This window comes from Trachypithecus francoisi, unplaced genomic scaffold, assembly GCF_009764315.1.
Source record: "Trachypithecus francoisi isolate TF-2019V2 unplaced genomic scaffold, Tfra_2.0 Lachesis_group0, whole genome shotgun sequence".
NCBI classification, from domain to species: Eukaryota; Metazoa; Chordata; class Mammalia; order Primates; family Cercopithecidae; genus Trachypithecus; species Trachypithecus francoisi.
In genome coordinates this window covers 51,481,816-51,504,619 of record NW_022681453.1, presented here as the reverse complement: position 1 = coordinate 51,504,619, position 22,804 = coordinate 51,481,816, and the positions used below count along the sequence as shown (strand labels likewise).

The 22,804-nt window shown below is 39.1% G+C and overlaps 1 protein-coding gene across 1 annotated transcript in view; it reads right to left on the bottom strand.

Annotated features, from left to right (window-relative positions):
* GRM7 (glutamate metabotropic receptor 7) overlaps positions 1-22,804 on the bottom strand; it is a 774,864-nt gene that overhangs the window by 151,119 nt on the left and 600,941 nt on the right. Inside the window, exon 8 of the mRNA XM_033210519.1 lies at positions 13,476-14,411. Coding sequence (XP_033066410.1) covers positions 13,476-14,411 — 936 coding nt within the window. The remainder of the gene's footprint in view (positions 1-13,475; positions 14,412-22,804) is intronic.

Sequence of the window (22,804 nt, the reverse complement as noted above, 5' to 3'; positions counted from 1 at the left end):
CTGTTTTTTAAATATTTGCCACAGTCTGATTTTCTCTTTATATTTCATTTATTCATTTAAAGTCTGTCTCTATCCACTAGAATGCAGACTTGGGAATTTATCTCTTTTACTTGCTCATGCCTCCTCTGCATGCACAACAGTGACTAGATATAGCTACCCACACATATGTATATGCATATTTTAATATAGATACATACAGAATGAATTAACTTATTCAATCCTCATGAAAACCTTGTGAGACAAATACTGTTGTTATTCTCGTTTTACAAACAAGGAAACTGAAACCCAGAAAGATCAAGTAATTTGTCCAGGGTAAAATAATTGATCATTTTTATGTCCATATCCCAGAGCATTATGTGAGTCAGGTCCTGATAAGCAACTTTCTTTGTCCCTTTCTGGCTCTGGGACCTTAGAAAAAAGACCTTCGAGGCTTTTGTAAGCCTCTATTTTCTACTCTGTAAATGGGGATGATATCAGTCCCTATTTAGAGTTTGGAGTTTCAAAGAGGTAATCTATATGAAATGTTCAGACTAGTGATTGATACACAGAGAATGTTCAACAATTGGTGTTCTGGACTCTGATTTGCACCATCATTTTTAACAATTCTAAGTAGTATATTTTGTAGAAGTTCTATAATGCACTGTCACTTCCCTTTTGTTAGCCACTTACATTCTGGTGAACATTCTGGTACTTCTATCTTTGAGGAAGTTTCTAATTTCTCCCCTTTCCAAAAATCCTAGAAATGGAACTACTGGGTCAAAAGTTATTCATACTCTAAAAGCTTTTGATATATAGCATAAAACTACCCTCCTTAAAAGATTTGATCAGTTTGGACATTGATTTGTAATAGATAAGAATATTCATTTTTCCCACATCCTCACCATCACTGTGTATTACTGTATGTTTTCATCTTTACTGTTCTGGAAGACTAAAAATTATATATGAGATTGGACATTTTAATATATTCATTGGTAATCAATTTCAATAAATAATTTCAAAATCAATTCCTTCATTTTAGAAAGTCTTTTTTATGTTTAACAGTGCTTGGTCATCCTTGACCATTAGCTTTGTCTACACAATCTTCATGACATACTCCCTTAGCAAGATTGATCTCACACTGGCTGTTCTTGCTATAAACCTACTTCCTTATTTTCTCAGACATTAATGTACATGGCTCTCTCTAAACAGTTTATTGAGGGTAGAAACTGTATCATACTCCACAACAGATTCATTCATTCATTCTTCCATCCAATCCACAGGGCTTTATTGAGCACTTACTATGTACCAGTCACTGCTCAGCACTCTAGGGATACAAAGTAGAACTGGAGACAGACCAAGGCCTTGCATTTAAGGTACTTTCATTTTAATGAGGAAGTTACAGGTACACATGAACAAACCAATAAGTGACATAAGTTACTGATGAATAGGAAGAAACAGAATATGACTGAGGTGGAGCTCACTTTAGCTGGGGTGGAGGAGAGTTAAGGAAGCCATGATATGTGTCTGCAGGCTGAGCTTTAAGTTCTTTGAGAAGAACACAGCATGAGAAGGTCTGTGTGACAGCCTCCTATAAAGAAGGCACATCCTGAACCAAGGTCCTGGAAAGGAAATGGCCCTGGGGTTTTCAAGAGCAGAAATACTACCAGCAAGACTGAAGAGAAGTCAGCAAGGATGAGAAGAAATTGGAAATGAAGGTCAGAAAGTGAAGAAGGCAATAGATTATCTAAGGCAGGTCCGGTAAGCTTTTCTGGTAAAATTCTGGTTTATAAATATTTTTAGCTTTGCAGGTCATATAATCTCTGTCACAGCTATTCAACTCTGTCTCTGTAGCAATAAAAGCAACCATAGGCAGTACGTAGATGAATGGATGCGGCTGTATTCCAATAAACCTTATTTATAAAAACAAGTTGCTCATTGGACAGGCCCATGGGCTGTATTTTGTGATCTTGAGCTAAACCGCCTGGGCTCCAAGAAAGAGTCTGAATACTGTCCTAATTGTAATGGTGGCAGGGAGGCAATGATAATAATAGTAACAATAAGAAACCGCTGGAAGGTTTTCTAAAAAGCAAGTGATGTGATCCTCACTGGTTAGGGTTGCAGGTCATGTTACAGGTGCTTTAAAATTGATTGTTAAATAACAGGCAGACATTCTGAATGAAAAGGAACTTATTTTAAAACTCGATCTCCTAGAATATCTAGCTCAGGGGTGGTAGGCACTGAAGGAATAAAGATAGTATCACTACAGGGAACAAAAACCTTTCTTAGTTGCTGTTTCAGAACATCTACTAGTCAGGGTTTTTTTTTAGACCTGTATGAAGGGAGGCTTTGGATCAAAAAACCACCGTTGGTTATAAGTCAAGCAATCAATTGAAACATAAAGCTGAATGGGAGCACACAGGCACATCAGAGAGACAATTTTCAATTTTAGGCATCAGAGGACCTGTTATAGACACCAGTGCTTCTGCATCAGCTAGACTGATTGTCAGTGTCACCATTAAGAAATCATTTCCTTACATTTTCTTTTCCTAACAACTGCAGTGGGAAGCTGGATTTCTATGAGAAAATCAAATGATGATTCCTTTCATTTCCCAAATCCCTTTATTAGGATCTAAAATTCAATAAGCTTGCTTACCAATCATCCACACAGCTCTCAACCCTGGAATAATATGGGACGTCTCCTCTTACCTGGCCATTTCTAGAGATTTCAGTCCAAGGACTGTGCCATTAACTTGCCTCTACTGTTTATTTACTGTTGCCATATTGTCAACAATGAAGCATCTTAAGATTCTGACCCATTCTTAGTACTCTGTAACTGGGTAATGTCCCAATTTAGATACTAATACAAAGGTTCCAAGGCCTTATAAAACACTTATCCCAGCCGGGTGCGGTGGCTCAAGCCTGTAATCCCAGCACTTTGGAAGGCTGAGACGGGCGGATCATGAGGTCAGGAGATCGAGACCATCCTGGTGAAACCCCGTCTCTACTAAAAAATTTTAAAAAACTAGCTGGGTGAGGTGGCGGGCGCCTGTAGTCCCAGCTACTCAGGAGGCTGAGGCAGGAGAATGGCATGAACCCGGGAGGCAGAGCTTGCAGTGAGCTGAGATCTGGCCACTGCACTCCAGCCTGGGGACAGAGGGAGACTCCGTCTCAAAAAAAAACAACAACAACAAAAAACACTTATCCCTATGCTGTCCACTCACTAAAGATTTGGGAAAAAAAGATCAGCATTTAAGTTGAACCTCAGTATGTGGCAGTAGAAATATCTATGTGGTTCTTTACTCCTCAGTTAATTTCTTTTAAAAAAAATAATGCACAAGGTACTTCCATACCTCAAGATCTAGAACATGAAAATAAAAGAGAATGATCTGATTGCTGGGTTAAAACCAAGGGCTCCATTCATCCAGCATTTGGTGTCACACCAGGCAGCAGCCTTCACCTCATCAACAATTTAATTTGGCCATGATGCCTCAACCCAGTAACTTTGACAGGGAACTGGGAAGGTTACCAGAGAAACACAACGGAATTGACAGAATTGGAAGGCAGATTTCGCCAACTTAAATATCTGACCTTGATGCTAAAACCCAATCATTACAATCTGATCTAGGGCTTTGGGTCTGTTAGCCAGAATCTCCCAAGTGTGAACAACTGACTCCTTATATATAAATCAAGCCTTTTTCGGAAACAATCTAAGTCTTTTGCAAGCAATAAATCACTAACGTGAGATCACATCTAAGTTGAAAGTGAGGATGAAGAGCCTGCAATATGAGAAGGAAAATGACATGTTTTTGTTTCAGTCATTCATTTGTCCACCAATAGATTTCTACCGATTACTTACTGAGTGTGAGTTTCCTCCTGCAGGTATATAGAAACATTGAGAGCTTCAAGGAAGTGCTAGTTTAGTGGCATTAACTTATCTTTTACATTCCTTGCCACAGTATACCTTGCTCTATGATCTCTCTATTGACTATCTGTAACCTGTTATCTTCCCCAACACTATCACGTACATGAGACTTAGATGGGAAAATGTGGCTTTTGTTGAGTTGGGATACTCCACAGGGGTCCTCTTTGAAGCCTGCAATTGGATACCTATTTATTTGAGGTTGTTCACTTCTCAATGCTTTATGACTCAAAAACTTCATGGCCAAACCCAGTCAGACCAACAGAGCCAAATGTGGTCCTGAGCTGGGTGGGTAGAGAGCAACCAAACGTATTATAATAGGTAACAAGCTGAGCCATCTGAAGGTGCATAACTTGACAGCAGGTGGCATGTGCCCTGAATTCTTATGCCCCAAGTGCCAGTCATCGGAGGATAGCTTTATTCATTAGGAACTGCTTACAGTTCAACAGCCAGAGATCCATTATACTCAGAAGAAACTAGTGTTGTAGTAACGTACTGAGAATATACCAAAACAAGGAAGGCTGTATATGGGCAGTATTTCTAGTATACGGATATTTTTCAACAACAATTCTTATGATTACCCATAATATACATCTATTATTATGGTGTTGCAGTCTCATTCCAATGTCTCATGCTTTACTTGGGGAGGGAGGGTATAGATTGAAGTCAGTGTTCAAGTTTCCTCTCCACCAAACATCCTATGAAGCAGAGATGGGAGAAGAATCATATGCTGAGTTCTCATCTAACATTCTTTGGTATGAGGGGTTCGCTGGCCTCTTTCTAAAGGGGGATCGTAAAGGTACTATAGGTGACTGCCAGTTCTGATCCAGTTTTTGCTCTAAGGGATTCTTCTCATTCTTCCGCACCCTACAGGTTGTGTGCTAACCTGGATCTAAAAATATGAGCATTAGGAAAGTCCATTTAAATCATGATTGGTAGCCAGTGCCTGTCTTTCCAGGGTAAAATTTCACATCTTAACTGTCATGCAATGCATTACTTAGAAGCAATGAGTAATTTTCTAAAGCGTAAGCCCAGGCAAGTCACACTACTATCCTATAAATCATTGAAATACTTCTCCCCTTGTTTAAAGAACAAAGTCCAAGCTCCTTAATAGAGCACACAGGATCTTCTAGGGCTTTACCTCTACCTGTCTCTCCAGTGTCAGCTCTTACAGTCCTGCTAATTTATACTACAGCCTCTCCTGACAGTTCCCCCAGATATGTGACTATTTTACCTTCTGGGGACCCTCCTGCCAATGCCTAGATAGACATATTTTGCTAAGGGGAACCTAGGGTAGAAGAATAAAGTTATCCTTTACTGAGCATTTACCATGTGGTAGAGAGTGTTTAAAGGGCTTTACATACTCTAATTTGCACAATTCTAATATCATTACAAATATATTTCTAGGTTCAGTACTGTGCAAATAGGCCAGTTGGCATAAGGCCACTTAATGATTACATTTCAAGAAAAAAAGAGGAAGAGGAGAGAAAGAGAAGGGTTTCTGTACAAAGCAATTTGTCATGGGTTTATGGAGGTATAATTAATATATAATAAACTATTCATGTTGAAGTATGCAAATTGATCAATTTTGACTTATATATCTGTGAATCCACCTCCACAATCAGGAGAGTGAACATATATTACCCCCAAAATTTTCTCATGCCCCTTTGTAATTCTTCAGCCCTTCCCTGCTTATTCACAGACAACATCTGATTTCTGTCACTACAGATTAATTTAGATATTTGAAAACTGATATAAATTGAATCATACAGTATATATTCTTTTATGTCTGGGGTCTTTTAATCAGCATTATTTGAAGATTTATCCATGCTGCTCAATGCATCAATTGTCCATTGCGGTTTTTTTGAGACAGAGTCTGGCTCTGTTGCCCAGGCTGGAGTGCAGTGGTATGATCTTGGCTCACTGCAACTTCTGCCCCCTGGGTTCAAGCAATTCTCATGCCTCCACCTCCCAAGTAGCTGGGTTTAGAGATGCACACCACCATGCCTGGCTAATTTTTGTATTTTAGCTAGAGACAGGGTTTCACCATGTTGGCCAGGCTGCTCTTGAACTCCTGACCACAAGTGATCCACCCACCCCAGCCTCCTAAAGTGCTGGAATTACAGGCGTGAGCCACTGCACCCAGCCTGGTCCATTGCTTTTTACTGCGGAGTAGTATTCCATTTTGTAGATAAATCCATCCCAATTTGTTTATCCATACCTTTTCAGGAACACTTGTGTTGTTTTCAGGGTGGGGCTATTAGAAATAAAGCTACAAAAAAAAAATCCTCATGTACAAGTCTTTACATGAATACACTATTTCCTTTCTCTTGGGTAAAATACATAAGAGGAATGGCTGGAGCAGTATGGTAGGTATATGTTTAATTTTTAAAAATATCTGCCAAGCTGTTTTCCAAAGCGCTTGTACCATGTTTTATATTCCCACTGGCAGTATATGAGCATTCTAGTTGTTCTTTATCCTCATTAGCATCTTGCATCATCAGTCTTTTAAGTTTGTATGCTAAGCAATTTAAATATTTTATTTTACTTAAACCTAGATATAGGAATAATTAGACCTATGGTAAAGAGGAAAGAAGTGAAGACCAAATAAGTTAAGTGATATATCCAGAATGTACAATGATTACGCTCAAAGCAGTATAGGATGGTGGAGTAGAAGAAAATGCCCAAATAAACCAGCTTCTAGGACCAGAAGAAAAGAGGGTAAATGAGACTGGAAAGAATTCACAGTTGGGCCAGTATTGTGACCTATAGTCTATGGAGCCGAGGATTTGGCAGTCCCCTGAGTGCCCATCAGCACACCATGCTCTGTTATGGTTTCCTGTGCTTTGAGAAAGATTCTTTCTGAAAATGAAAGATGGTCTCTAATGCTTTGAGAAAAGCTAGGGAACGGAAATGTGTCAGTTTATCCCAGTTCTGCTTATAAAGGTGAGGCCTGGGTCCCTGTGGCTGTGTCTCTTAGTGGCTGAGGTCTCAAAGTGCAAGAAACCTAGGGGGAGAAGTGAGCTCCAGGGAGTTCTCCATGGGAGGTGGCAGGAAGATTCAAGGTCTGTTGTTGAGTCTTCCCTTTTAGAAGGAATTTCTCTTTCTGAGTATCTCTCTGTTCAAACTTTCAGTGATTAAAGCCTTTCTTTTAATGTTGTAAGCTATTCCCTTATTTGTTTTAGCTCAGTTCAGTTTTATACAAGCCCTTGATATTTACCTGCTGAAGTAGCTATTCCAGCTAAAGCAAGGGTCTAAGATGGTTGGGACTCCATTTATCCTAGGTGACTGCATCTGAAATTAGTTGATTCATGATGGCAGGAAGAAAAAGGACTGCACCATCCCAAGCCACTGCTAACACTAGCCTTGCAAACAGCTGGTTTCTGACAGCTGTTTAGAGAGAAACTCAGTTATCACCAAGGTCACAGCAGGCAACAGAAAGAAAATAGTTTCATAGGCTTCTGATAGAAACACGAACAGACAAAACCAAACAGCAGAAGCAAGACCTCAGCAACCAGTATGAGTTCCTATCACAGCATGAGTGCACCAACGGCATCAGCAAAAACTATGTACTGGGACACCTCTCTCTCCTGTGTTCCAAAGCAAGGTAAAGATTCTTACTAAGCATGTTAGAAGAGAAAATATGGATTTTTGTTTTAAAAGAAGTTTGGGTATATGTGTAAATATGTTTATGTTTATATGGCTGGAAGTTACAACCAGATGATTGGACAATGATTGTCTCTAGGATGTGGGATAATGAGAGTTCTCTTTCTCTGGCTAGTTGTCGTTGATAATAGAGATTACTTTGGGAGGCTGAGGTGGGCATATTACAAGGTCAGGAGATCGAGACCATCCTGGCTAACACAATGAAACCCCGTCTCCACTAAAAATACAAAAAATTAGTCAGGCGTGGTGATGGGCGCCTGTAGTTCCAACTACTCTGGAGGCTGAGGCAGGAGAATGGCACGGACCTGGGAGGCAGAGCTTGCAGTGAGCTGAGATCATGCCACTGCACTCCAGCCTGGGCAACAGAGTAAGATTCTGTCTCCAAAAAAAAAAAAAAAAAAAATTAAATAATCAGCAATGTTATTTTCTAAATTAAACAAATTTTGAAAACTGTATTTCTATTGAAATAACAAAACAACATAACACAAAAGATAAGACTTACTCTACTCACATATTTTCTTAATGCTTAAAAAGTCCAATATAGCTTTCAAATCTGCTCCATCTTTTCCAATCCCTTAAGCTTTCTTCAAACCAGTGCCATCTTTTGTCAAATTATTATAATAGATACTCAACTAGTTTTCTTACCTCTAGCTGCTTTTCACCCTCAAGCACTATTTCTAAAATTCTCATTTCAAAATACCCTATGCTCACATTTCTCCCACATTTAGAAATTTCTGCTGACTCTTCATAGCTTCAAGGAGAAAATTCAAACAGAACCCTTCACAATTTGGCTTTGCTGCTTTTTACCATATCTTTGCCTCTGCTATAGAGTCCAGCCCTACAAAACGAGAGGGTGGTGGAATTGCATCAGAGGAAAGATCATGCAGAATTCAACAGGCACATAAGTCAATAATTCCTCTTAAGGTAGAACAGGTATTTCAGCTTACAAGCTACAATATTTTAAATTAACTTGACCCACTATATGGAAAAGATGTGACTCTTGCCAAAAGTTAATTTGGAATTCACATTATTCCAAAATTTGCACATAAAATGATGTTTCATTAATTCTGATTATACTCTCACATTTGATAAGAGTCAAAGTCCGTGTAAGTGCAATCTGTCTCTTCTCTATGTGCTATGTGTTGAAAACACTGTCCCTCACTTTTTAACATGTAATATAATTTGTTACTACATTGTTATGCCACTTTTTCTGCCTCTAAATTTTAGTCCACTTGTCATATTTTCTGTGAAGCTCCTTCTCCATGTGCCTGTCCTTCATTCTTTGTGCTACAACTGTCATATTTCTCACACTTATTCAGTGTTTGTTTGAAGACCTACGTTGACCATTAGTGTATGAGTTCCTAATGGAAAAGAACACTGTTTTATCTCTGCATCACAGTCCTTAACAGAGTACCAGGGGCACAGTACATGCATTGTAAGTTTAATTACTGAAATACCATGAGAAAAATTTAAGCAAATCAAATAGTACAGAAGCATAAACTAATATATAGCTTCCTAAGAGAACCAGGGCTGCTCCTTGCTGTATGGCATTTGGCAATTTAACAAAAAAGGTTTGTAATCAGAGACAAAACCAACAAGAATTAAAGCACACCCCAATTCCCTGACTATTCTTTAAGTAGATTAATCTTTATGAAAACTATCATTGGTTTTCACACAATGACAGCAAACAGCTGAATGGGAAGAAGTATCAAGAATCCGAACCTAAATCAGAAATAGCAATGGATTTCAAATTCCAGTTCTGATTTGTTAATAGTCCTTGTCTTAAAACTGTATAGAAAAAGATTTTAAGACCATACTAGAGTACACAGGAAGTGTGTCATAATTGATTAGTGATGTCTGCCTCGGGTATGGATGGAGAAACATTTATCTACCTGCCAAATATTTCTGATCCTTGTATTAGTTCTGGGCAGATTTTACTTTGTGTTCAGATTCTGAGGGGCTGTTACATGCAGAAGATCAAGAGTTCTTGGTCTATATTCTCAGCCACAAGAAATACTGCTGGAGAACACCACTGTCTACCTATTCTATTGGTATCTCTGGTCCCAAGACCAGGGACTTGGTTCTGACTTTTTAATGGTCTCTGGCCCAAGCCTTGGGACTGATGCTTCATTTAGACATTCTAATCTTTGACTTTGTCTTTGACTGTGGATTAGTATCTTTCTGATCTCCTGGTTCCTTGATTTCTGGACCTTCGCTTTGCTTGAAATGGGAGTTAATTGATTCCCAAAGGTTCTGAAGTTAAGAATCAAGTAAATATTTACAGGATGTCTTCTGTAAATGGGAAGAAAGTAGTAAGGCTTTTAAAAAGTATGGTTGGTGTCCACTGGTATTTTTCCAGCAAACTTGAAAAGTGAATAGTTCTATGCCCCATTCTAGACCTGTCGAATCAATAGGGGATTACAGGGTTGGGGAGACATGTGATAATTTGTTAAATTCCTCCGGGGATGATCATGAACATGAACACAATTTGAAGAACCACTGAGGTAAGAACCCTGAACTGGCTCAAAGTTTGCCTATAGTTGCCCCAATTCGGTCACTTAGTGACCAAAGGCTCCAGTGGAAATCAAGTTACTTAAGTTTTGTAATGTCCTCTGGTTCTGTTATAATATGCACAGAAAAGTGGCCTATGGGTACCATTTTAGAGGACACAATTCTTTCTTCAAACCACTTTCCTTTTTAGCAATTTTCTCTGCCCTTCAATTGCCTCAATCTTTTTCTTTTTCCTCTTCTTACCATCCTCCTATCTAAACAAACACACTTGTACACAAAGGAAGACCTTTGAGAACCTATGATCCCATTCCTTGTGTATCAAGATCATTTTCCCTTTGTAGAGTGACATTGCACAAAACATGTCTACCTGCCTGTGTATAAGGATATGTTGACTTACCTAGAAAGCTCTTCAGGCAATAACTGGCTACAAAGCTCCAGATGAACATATCATCTATAGAATTTTTCAGATTTTGACGGGGTAGGCTGCATGTTCCCTACCTGAAGCATACTTCTTTTCCTAGATGTGCAACTCTCTGTATAATACAAACACAAGGCAAGCTTTTGCTTTTTATAGAAAATATTCTAGTCCTCAACAGATAGTGCCAGAACAAAATAATGGGATGTTATCACATCACATTGGGCCAGCCAGCTTCCACTGTGCTATTGATGTACCAGTTTTAGTGTGTTCTTGCATCATTACATCACCTAAATATAATTCCTGAAGCTGGAATCATTCCTTTGTGGTTAAAGTTCACCACTTCCATCCCTGGCCACGTGGTAAGATGCTCATTCTGGAAGTCATGGGGTTAACAATGATAAAACAAGATAGCAGTAGTCTCCCATATCCTCCTTAACAAAAGCAAAAATAAACTTCATGGGGGTTAATATTTTGCAAAAATAAAAAATAAAAAAAATAAGGAAAAGAACAGTGCTTGCTCTTTATGTTGTGCTAATAAATTTGACAGAAGTTTTTACAGATATTCCTAGCATAATCAATATAAGTTCAATTTCTTGAAACAGTAAATTGTTATTACTGAACTCACTGCCTAATCTTATTTTTCCTGTTATAACTCTTTGATTTAAAACACTTAAACTGTTAGATCTAAAGAAAAATGAAAAAGCTGTGATTGTGTAGGTTGCTGGCTTGGCAAAAATCCCTTCTGATGTGATCTCTTTGATAATGTGCTACTTTCCACATTTTAAATGCCATAGTTTCATGTATACATGCTGGTATTTTCTCATTGGTTGTGCATGCTTCTCTAGCCATATGCCTATAAGTGGATGTGCATTTTCATATAATAACTTACTGTTCCTATTTGGCAATTCTGTGCCTTTAATTGTGTCAATCAACCACGTAACATTTCATAACCTATTGAGAATACCCAAAGAAAAATATGTGCCTTCTGAAACTCTGGTATAAAAAGCACACTGCTTGAAGACAGCTTAAATTTCCCCACACTCCAATTCTACCAACCCATTGTTCTCTAGAACAACTAGAATTCAATTCCTGAAACCTTGTTTCAATTTCAGGTTTTTAAATGAATGTATAAACTATAACTGCGACCTTACTGAAAAGATCCATAATCATGACTAGAAATGAAAAATGAAATGGTAGAGACATATATTGTCAAACAGGCATTATAATCAGACTCATCTATAAAACCACTATAATTATTTTTCCTTTTTATATTCCTCAAGAATAAACTTATCGGAAAGGGTTTATGTCTTTAATCTGTTGCATGAGGTATTGAGTTGTTTTAATAACAAAATAATTACTATCTCCATAGGCTTTTATGATACTCATCATTCCCTATAAAAAGTTCAATAGTTATCAACTTACCAGCATATATTTGGGGAATTTTTTTTCTTCTCTCTATTGTATTTTACCACTCTAACTCATATTTTACTATTCCCTTGGCCCAGGAATACACAGAAGAAATAAAATGATATTCAAGTTGGTTTCAAAGACAGTAAACATACATTATGAAATTGAAACATGCTACGCTTATTGAGCATATATTTTAGAAGAACTTTCTCTAAAATACTTTATGACTAAAACCATAATCTGGAACTATTCACTCTCCTTGATTTTAGATTCTGTGTGGCTTCATGAAGTATTTACTTTTTAAAAAACACAGTTCAAAATTATAGCCCCTCTGAATTACACAATTTAGGTAAAACACATCTTTTCAGCTGGAAAACTAGATGCCATTAATCCTTTGTATGATTATATGGAGAATAGAGGTAACAAAGAAAAACTAGAGTAATCTAATTCTGGGATACACAGGTTGTTGTAAATTTTTAGACATTCTAAGTCAATCCTTGTTTTTCCCACTTAAGTCCCTGAATGTTTCAGAGATTTGTCCAAAGTAACATGGAAGCAGACTAGACCCCCGATGTCCTAACATCTAATCAAGCTATCCCTAGGCCCTCTTGTGCTAAGTATGTCGGTTGGAACTCTAGGTCACAGTTGTACTAACGTGCCAGAGCTGCCTACATCCTGTGAAAGACACCATATCTTATCAGTATCAATATATTAGGGTTGATATTACATGAAACTATAGCCACATGGGTTAGTATAGAAGTCAGATGTGTAAGAATCATGTCGGAATCTGCCATAGAATTGTCTAAATCAAAGATTCACAAGACTTATAACTACCTGGAAGGTGCATGTGAACTAGCAAATATGTTGGCCTCAAAGTTTCACAGCTTGATGACACTAGCTCTGCACCAAATATTGACTCTTTCTCTTTTAGAAAGTCATGTCTCTGATCTCACTATGAATTGCTGGATGTGATTAATGTCCATCTAGTTGTAGGAAGACTACGGTGAAATGCTAACCAAATCTTTCCTATAGTCACCCACCTGGGTATATATTGTGCATATACAACTGGGCAACTCTACTCTGTTGTAAAGCTTGAGTACTAGATGCAATGGACAGCAATAGCCTAGGTAGCCACTAGGAAGAGAGAGAGAGCATTTACACTGGTGATAATAATGACCATCACACACTCCCACCTGGAGGAGAAGGTACTATGCTCCTCTTTTCCTATCCCCGAAAAATATGTGGGTAAGTGGAGAAGGTGGGGAATAAATGAGTATGAAGGGTTATTTTAGATAGATTAGATAATTTTATACTAATCTCTCATTACATTTAATAATTCTATAATTTAATTAACTTGAAAAGGCTACATCTGGTTGGTTTCCAGTGGAATGAATGTGGCTCAGTTTTAGATTCTTAGAGCATTGAAGCCTACTAGACCTTGAATTGGTTCTCTACTCTTGGGAATACCATTCTGCATATAGAGAACTTCTTACTTTATACAATCAATTTGGTTTCAGTACTTACAAAAATCAACACATTTTCAAAAAACATGTTATGATGTGCATTTTCACTTACCTTTTCCGCTGACTGAGCGGTGCCAAAAAAAATTGGAATGAAGGCAAGCCATACTATACATGTCGTGTACATAGTGAATCCAATGGGCTTGGCTTCATTAAAATTCTCTGGTACACCCCGAGTCTTGATGGCATACACAGTACATGTGACCATGAGAAGAATGCTATATCCCAAGGAGCAAATGATTTGGAGATCTGTAATGTCACACTTGAGAACTCCTCTGGCTTGCTCAGGGTTCATTGTCTTGTGTTCATCATAGTCTATGATGATGTTGGGTGGATCAACACCAAACCAAATGAAAACCCCTAGAAGCTGAACTGATATTAAACTGGAAGTGATTGCCAGTTGTGATGTTGGGCTTATGAGTCTGGGAGCTGTTACTGATTTCTTGCCCTGCTCAAATATACGATAAATCCGATTTGTTTTCGTCAAGAGGGCTGCATAACTGATGCACATACCCAAGCCCAAGAAAACGCGCCGGAAAGAACACACTGCCACATCAGGTTTGGCAATCATCAGGAAAGTGATGATGTAGCAAAGAAAGATGCCCGTCAAAAGAACATAGCTGAGTTCCCGCCCAGATGCCCGGACAATGGGCGTGTCATTGTAGCGGATGAAAGTGGCCATAACAAAGATGGTGGCAATGATCCCCAACATTGCCAGGAAGACAGGAATCACAGCCCAGGGGGAGTGCCACTCCAGTTTGATGATGGGAATATCTTGGCATCCGGTTCGATTTTCATTGGGCCTCTGGTCATAGGGGCAATGCTGGCATGTCATCTCATCAAACTGGTACTGGTAACCATCGCAAGGCTCACAGGTCCAACAGCAAGGAGTTCCTTTCTGTGTCTTCTTTCTCTGTCCAGGCTTACATGGTAGTGTGCACACTGAGGGAGGTATCTCTCGGACTCCTTTACCCCACTGCATGTCTTCTATCTGTAACATAAGAAATAAGAAGGTGAATCAGGCAGATTCTTCCAGAGAGTAGAAAAAGAACACCAGCAACAAACAGTACTCATGGCAAGTGACATTTGAGCTGTGATGAGGTTGAATTAGCTTTTCCTCAGCTTGCAAGAGTTACAAGTATGATTTGAGCCCATACCATAGGACTCCAGCATCCTCACTCTTCACCAGTAGTGTGTTCTCAACATGCCACATCTTAAGAATTCCCTAAGGCGATACAAATTCCCTCTTTCCCATTCCTGACTTTCCAAATATGAACATCCTGAAAAAGAACCTTAGGGGCTGTATTTATAACAAGTGCCCAGAGGATTCTTGTGAGCAGATAAATTGAGAAAAACTGGCATGCAGTCTACTGTCTTCCCCTGGGTAATAAATGTAAATATCCCCGATCAAATAAAAAACAAAAACAAGAAACTATGGCAGTATGAAAAGCTACACTCACCTCCTTTGTTAGGTGTTTTATTTAAAAAAAAAAATGTTCTAAAATTATTTTGGATAATACTGCTGTGCTGGCTATCTTCCCTAAAATTCTGTAAGCATTACTGTCATTTTCACTGAGAACTTTTGCAGCAATGTGAATCTATTATCACAGGGGAGAAGTGGGGCTTACTATTGAAGGCTTTAATTGTATTAGACTATTTCCTATGAATTCAGGAATTATCTGATAAGAAAATAATATGGTCTGGAAACCTTTCAAGGTTGGCCATCCCCATTTGCAGATGACATTTAGACTATCCTAGAGGAGAATGTATTTGCTTAATTGAAACATTGGTTTTTCTGGAGGGCAACATAACCAGCAGTGTTCTGAGAAATAATGGCATTAGAAACAACAGGAAACTTTACTATTGGGTGGAAATCTCATTAGAGTAGGCATCTCTCCTCTTTGCCAGCACAGCATCTGCTCTTTCTCTTCCCTGGTATCAGTTCCTCAGATTCCTTTTCCATGTGCTTTCTGTGCAGTTGAACTTACACTGAAGCTCTTGGGTTGTGCACATGACCCAGGCCTAACCAATTAGTATATTGTAGTGGTTCTCAAAATTGAGAATGCATCACAATCATATGGACTTGTTACAATAGAGTCTGCAAGATTTTCTGATTCATTGGATCTGGGATGTGGCCTGAGGAATATGCACTTTTTTTTTTTTTTTTTGAGACAGAGTCTTGCTCTGTTGCCCAGGCTAGAGGGCAGTGGCGCGATCTCGGCTCACTGCAAGCTCCAACTCCCAGGTTCATGCCATTCTCCTGCCTCAGCCTCCCGAGTAGCTGGGACTACAGGCACCCGCCACCATGCCCGGCTAAGTTTTTGTATTTTTAGTAGAGATGGGGTTTCACCGTGTTAGCCAGGATGGTCTCGGTCTCCTGACCTTGTGATCCACCCGCCTTGGCCTCCCAAAGTGCTGGGATTACAGGCGTGAGCCACTGCGCCCGGCCAGGAATATGCATTTTTAACAAGATCCCAGGTGATGCTGCTGAGGATTGTTCAGGAACCACGTTAGTCAACTACTGATACATGCCAACCTCCTAGCCACAGAGATTGGGTCAGAGATGGCATAATTATGTCCCAGGTCATAGAATTTAATTTCATGACTTTTTCTGAGGTCACATAGGATAAAAATATTTGTTTTCACTGGACTCAGAGTTTCTAGGATATAAGGTGGCTAGTGCTGATGGCTAAAAGAAGGAGTCTATTAGAGACAGAAGCCAACATAGAGGGAAGTTAAGTGGAAAGACAAAGATCACTGGTGAGCTTGTTTGAGCTCCTGGATATAGTTATCCCTGAAGCAAGAATTTTCCTAGACTATGACATTATGTAAGCCAATAAATTTATCTATTTTAAAATACTTTGAACTTTATTATTATTACTTGCAACCAAGAGTCCTGAGCAATATATGCATGAAATAGTTTTAGTATTCACAAGTCACAAAATATGTACTACCTCTGCAAGTTATTATACAGAATAATTCCAATTAACAATTAAGGCTGATTTTCCCCATAAGTAGTTAATTGAATTTTTAATACAATTGAACTAAACAATAGACTAGAAAGATACTGGAAAGTCTGAGACATGTTTTCAAGTGCCTAATTTTAAGAGATAAAGGCAAAAGATAAATAATATATTGCATATTGGAATTTCAGTGTTGTGTTAATATACTGAATGAAATGCATAGCGGAGAGTGATTCTTCCATCAATGCTTGAATGTGAACTACGTTCAAATTCTGAATTGGATGTAGCTAACTCAGAAAAATAAAGGGTTCAGGAGTTAAACTTGGTAAAACAGCATAACCTTTTAATGGTTGAATTTAAACTTTAACCAGAGACCCAAGCATCCTCAGATGACTCTAGTGTGAACTTATTTTACCAAGCACAAAACCCAAGTCAGCACTAATAAATCGCTAACTATAAAGCACAATCTTCTCTTTCGCAATATGATAATTTTTGAGACAGTAAGTCACTGGAAGCCATCTCAAAGTCATAAAATTAGGGAAATAACTTATGACAGGAGAGAAAGATATGCATTAACTTTACAAATGTCAAATTTCAAGAGTTGGAAACTAAAAAAATTGCTGGTATTAATACAACAAAGATAAATACATTTGCCTGATTTCAACATTAGTGGTTACTAATGTGCCACATAATTAAACTTTATAGGAATACATGTAGGGCTCCTACAAATATATAAACAAATTATCATCATATGTAATACTTTACAGCCAGTTTCAAATGCTGCCAACTCATTATTTTTCCCTTGGAATAAATTTAAAAAGCTGGCAATGCTGCACAGCTTTTTATTTTCTCAACTTATCCAAATATATACAAGAGCTGTAACCATGGACATCACACTGACTGATCACTTCATTTGTTTTCAATTTTCATTTAAAGCAGGTTTCAACTCAATTTAATCGTATATGTTAAACCAACAAAGATTCCTCCCGCTCCAGATGGACAAAAGTCTCATTTACTCCCTTTGCTAACAAAAATCATTATTGAAAATATAATCTGTGTCCCATGAAGGTACTGATTAACCTTTAAAAGCTATAGTAAATGAGAATTTTGTTAATATGGTGTATATCATTTGTATATATCTACACCCATCCACACAGATACGCTGCCTTGTTTCATAAGAAACAATCAGCTGCAAATGCCCATGGGTATCTGTTTTAAAGGAAGATAATTATTTAATGCTATGAAAATCAAGTCTAATGTCAGTTTACTTTTCAAGAAGGCTAACAGGAATGTAAATTTCAAGTTTCTCCTAAACTCTGCAACAAAACTGTGTTTCAGTTAGCTGGAAAGCCAGATGTAAGGTGCAGAAAGATTAAGAAAAAGACTGACATGTTTATCATCTTCTTCATTAGAAGATGCAAGTTTACATTTCTCCATAAAGATGCATTTTCCCCCTGGACATCCAAGGTTTATGGCTTTAGGGTACCTGGTCTGCTTAGTAGGTGGCTCCTGGGGAAGGGCTCTTGAGATCCTAGCTTTTGGCAAGAGAACAGAACCTTACATCTCCATCTCATAGCAAAAATTGACACTATACATGTCAAATAGATTGCATAGATAAATGGATCAATAGTTTAGGCAAAGAGCAAATTATGCAGTTCTGGTCAAAGAAAGCAAAAATAAGCTGCTTGTAGAGTCCTAGGAAAGTGTTTTTCATTCTTATACAAGAGGAACAAAGAACGAATATGCTATTATTAACTTAAAAAGAGAAACTCAGACAGACACGCTGTCTGGAACAAAAGATTTCATTTGGGAAGAGCAAAGGGTTATAACCCGGGGTGTGCAGCACACCCAAGGAAAATTAAGACAAAGGAAAGACACCCACACAAATCGCTTTGAAAGAAAGGTCACTGGTCTCAGAAACTCACTACAGGAGGTGTCATTAGTTCACTGGGAGAGGTAGTCATTGGTAGGCAACTGTCCTGATCTGAGGTTCTTATCTGAAATACTGTAGGCCAGAGAAAATTCCTTTGAGAAGCTCTTCTTGCTGTTTGCAAGCTATGAGCAAGACATTCAGGGATGCAAGTATGTCAGCTTCTTTGTTATGGCCCTCACTAATTCTATTTTGGTTAGGGTTTTGACATGTGACTCTATTTTGTACTTCTTACTTTCACACTGCCTTCAGCCTTTGAACTTCGATTTGTGCATACACGATGGTTGGAACTATAGTAGCCATTTTTCAACAAGAAAAAGACAAGCTGGCTGGGCACAGTGGCTCACGCCTGTAATCCCAGCACTTTGGGAGGCTGGGGCAGGTGGATCACGAGGTCAGGAATTCAAGACCAGCCTGGCCAACATGGTGAAACCCTGTCTCTACTAAAACTACAAAAATTAGCCTGGCATGGTGGCAGGCGCCTGTAATCCCAGCCAGTCAGGAGGCTGAGGCAAGAGAATTGCTTGAACTTTGGAGGCAGAGGTTGCAGTAAGCCAATATTGCACTTCTGCACTCCAGCCTGGGCAACATGGCAAGACTCTGTCTCAAAAAAAAAAAAAAAAAAGCCTAAGACACAAAGCTCATATGCTGAGGATGGCAAAAAATAAAGAAGACAGAAAGACAGACTAAAAATAATTTACACCTCTGAGGGCAAAATTATGTCACCAACTGTCTTTAATGGCTAACCAGTTCTCCATGGGCCATCTACTAATTGTTGTCAAGCATTCTATCTAATACATTTTCTCTTATTTATGCATTTGGTACATGCAAACCTTCTGAGTGTATCAGAAAAATTCACCAATAATTCAAGTTCTTACATGGATAGTAGGCAACTCTAGAAAGAAATGGAAGTTTTTGTCTTTGTCTCCTGAGAATGCTCAGAAGAAGGTGTGGTAAAGTACTGAATTCAGAAAATAAGTTTTGACTCCATTCTGACTCAGACAGAATACAGAAAAAGCACCACCAGCTAAAGTTTTCTAGCACACATGTTGGGGGAAAAAATGGTGTCTGGCTCTAGTAGAGAGACAAAGCTACTCCACAAGGAATGTGCAGATCTTATAATCACTGGAATTTTAAAATAAAACTAAATTGGTTGCTGTCTTACTGCCAAACACAAAAACCAAAGAGAGAGTTATAAACACCATTCAGGGCATCCATTTTTATGGAGAGGAGATCTGTTCCTTTCCCCACGCAGACACACTCTATCTAAAAGAAAATTTTATCACTTCAGGGATATATTTCTTGGTGAAATTCCATTTGCATATTTCCAAAGCTTACTCCATAGACCAAGCTGGCTGGTGCTTTTATTGCATAATTCTCTGCATTATTATTTTTACTTGTTAGAACCTTAATAGAATGAGCTAATTTAAAAAAAGAACTTTCTTATTAAAATGCCATTTGTTCATTAAAATACATTTTGTCCTGTCTAATTTATAGAAAAAAAGCTTTTTAGGAAAAATTCATAGGAATGTTGAATTTTCAATACTAGGAAAGAGCCAGGTTTTGGTTCTGATGAAGAGGAGTGAGGTAGAGGAGTTAGCAAGTGCTTGGCAAGGAATTCTGCAGCACCTCAAGACATTTTTAACCTCAGCCCATATTTTGAACGTTAAGTAGCATGACTAAATAGTGAACAGAATTTAGGGACTCTATATTACAATTAAAAACATTGCCAATTCACATTCTACTTACTCAAAATTTATAATTATAAAAATAATCATTTTTAAATGTACTCCTGGTAGAAAGAATTGTACACAGCATTATTATAATTTTTTTTTTTTTTTGAGATGGAGTCTCACTCTGTCACCCAGGTTGGAGTGCAGTGGCACGATCTCAGCTCACTGCAAGCTCCGCCTCCCGTGTTCACACCATTCTCCTGCCTCAGCGTCCCTAGTAGCTAGGACTACAGGCACCCGCCACCATGCCCAGCTAATTTTTTGCATTTTTTTAGTAGAGACGAGGTTTCACTGTGTTAGCCAGGATGGTCTCAATATCCTGACCTCATGATTCGCCCGCCTTGGCCTCCCAAAGTGCTGGGATTACAGGCATGAGACACTGTGCCCAGCCAGCATTATTAGAATTTTTTAAACTGCAGCAGACCCTGGGCTTCCATGGAAGGATCCAGAACTGTATTTCACTGCAAAGCCCCAGGGGATCCTAGATGGGCGACTTCCCTAAGGTTTCTGAGGCTCAACTTTGAATTGAAGCAGTAATTCCTAATTTGATTGTACATTTGAATTACTTGGGGATCTTCTAAAAATTTCAGAACCTGTACCATACCCCGGATAAATTAAATTATAATCTATGAGGGGCAAGAAATAGGCATTAGTGTATTTCAAAGTTTCTCAGGTGATTTCAGTATGTGGACAAATTTGGGAACCACTGAACTAAGATCTCCAAAAGGCTGGGATGCAGAAGAAAATCTTTGTGCTGTTAAGTGAAATAGTGACTACAAAACCACTTCTCTGGTGATATGATTTGGCTGTGCCCCCACCCAGATCTCATCATGAATTGTAACTCCCACAGTTCCCATGAGTCACGGGAGGAACTTGGTGGGAGGTGATTGAATTATTGGGGGGAAGTCTTTCCTGCACTGTCTCATGATAGTGAATGAGTCTCATGAGATCTGATGGTTTTAAAAATGGGAGTTTTCCTGCACAAGCTCTCTCTTTGCCTACTACCTTCCATGTAAGACATGACTTGCTCCTCCTTGCATTTCACAGTCAGCCATGATTGCGAGGCCTCCTCGGCCATGTGAAACTGTAAGTTCAATAAACCTCTTTCTTTTGTAAATTGCCCAGTCTCGGGTATGTCTCTATCAGTAACATGAAAACAAACTAATACAGTAAACTGGTACCAGTAGCGTGGGGCACTGCTGAAAAGATATTCAAAAATGTGGAAGTGACTTCAGAACTGGGTAATAGGCAGAGGCTGGAACAGTTTGGAGGGCTCAGAAGAAGACAGGAAAATGTGGGACAGTTTGGAACTCCCTAGAGACTTGTTGAATGACTTTGATCAAAATGATGATAATGATATGGGCAATGAAATCCAGGCTGAGGAGGTCTCAGATGGAGATGAGGAACTTGTTGGGAACTGGAGCAAGGGTGATTCTTATGGTTTACCAAATAGAATGGTGGTATTTTTCCACTGCTCTAGAGATTTGTGGAACTTTGAACTTGAGAGAGATGATTTAAGTATCTGGCAGAAGAAATTTCTAAGCCACAAAGCATTCAAGAAGTGACTTGCGTGCTGTTAAAGGTATTCAGTTTTATAGGGGAAGCAGAGCACAGAAGTGTGGAAAATTTGCAGCCTGGCAATGCAATAAAAAAGAAAATCGCATTTTCTGAGGAAAAATCCAAGCCAGCTGAAGAAATTTTCATAAGTAACAAGGATCTGAACATTAATCCCCAAGACAATGAGGAAAATGTCTCCAGGGCATGTCAGAGGTCTTTATAGCAGACCTTCCCATCACAGGACTGGAGGCCTAGGAGGAAAAAGTGGTTTCGTGGGCCAGGTCCAAGATCCCCATGCTGTGTGAAGCCTAGGGAATTGGAGTGCTGCAGTCCTAGCTTTTCCAGCCATGACTAAAAGGTACCAAGGTACGGTTCAGGCCATGGCTTCAAAGGGTGCAAGCCCCAAGCCTTGGTAGCTTCCATGGGGTATTGAGCCTGTGGGTGCACAGAAGTCAAGAACTGAGCTTTGGGAACCTCTGCATAGATTTCAGAGGATGTATGGAAACTCCTGGATGTCCAGACAGAAGTTTGCTGCAGAGGCAGGGCTCTCATGGAGAACATCTGCTAGAGCAGTGTGGAAGGGAAATATGAGGTGAGAGCCCCCAAACAGATTCCCTGTTGAGGCACCACCTAGTGGGGCTGTGAGAAAAGGGTCACCAGCATCCTTTAGACCCCAGAATGGTAGATCCACTGACAACTTGTACCATGTGCCTGCAAAAGCCACAGACCCTCAATGCCAGCCCATGAAAGCAGCTGGGAGGAAGGCTGTACCCTGCAAAGCCACAGGGGTGGAGCTGTCTAAGGCCATAGGAACTGACCTTTTGCATCAGCGTGACCTGGATGTGAGACATGTAGTAAAAGGAGCTCACTTTGGATCTTTAAGATTTGACTGCCCTGCTGGATTTTGGACTTGCATGGGTCCCTTGTTTCAGCCAATTTCTCCCATGTGGAATGGCTGTATTTACCCAATGGCTGTACCCCCATTATATCTAAGAAGTAACTAACTTTTTAAAATTTTATTTTACAGGCTCATAAACAGAAGAGACTTGTCTTGTCTCAGATGAAATGTTGGACTGTGGACTTTTGAGTTAATGCTGAAATGATTTAAGACCTTGGGGGACTGTTGGGAAGGCATGATTGGTTTTGGAATGTGAGGACATGAGATTTGGTAGGGACCAGGGGTGGAATGATATGGTTTGGC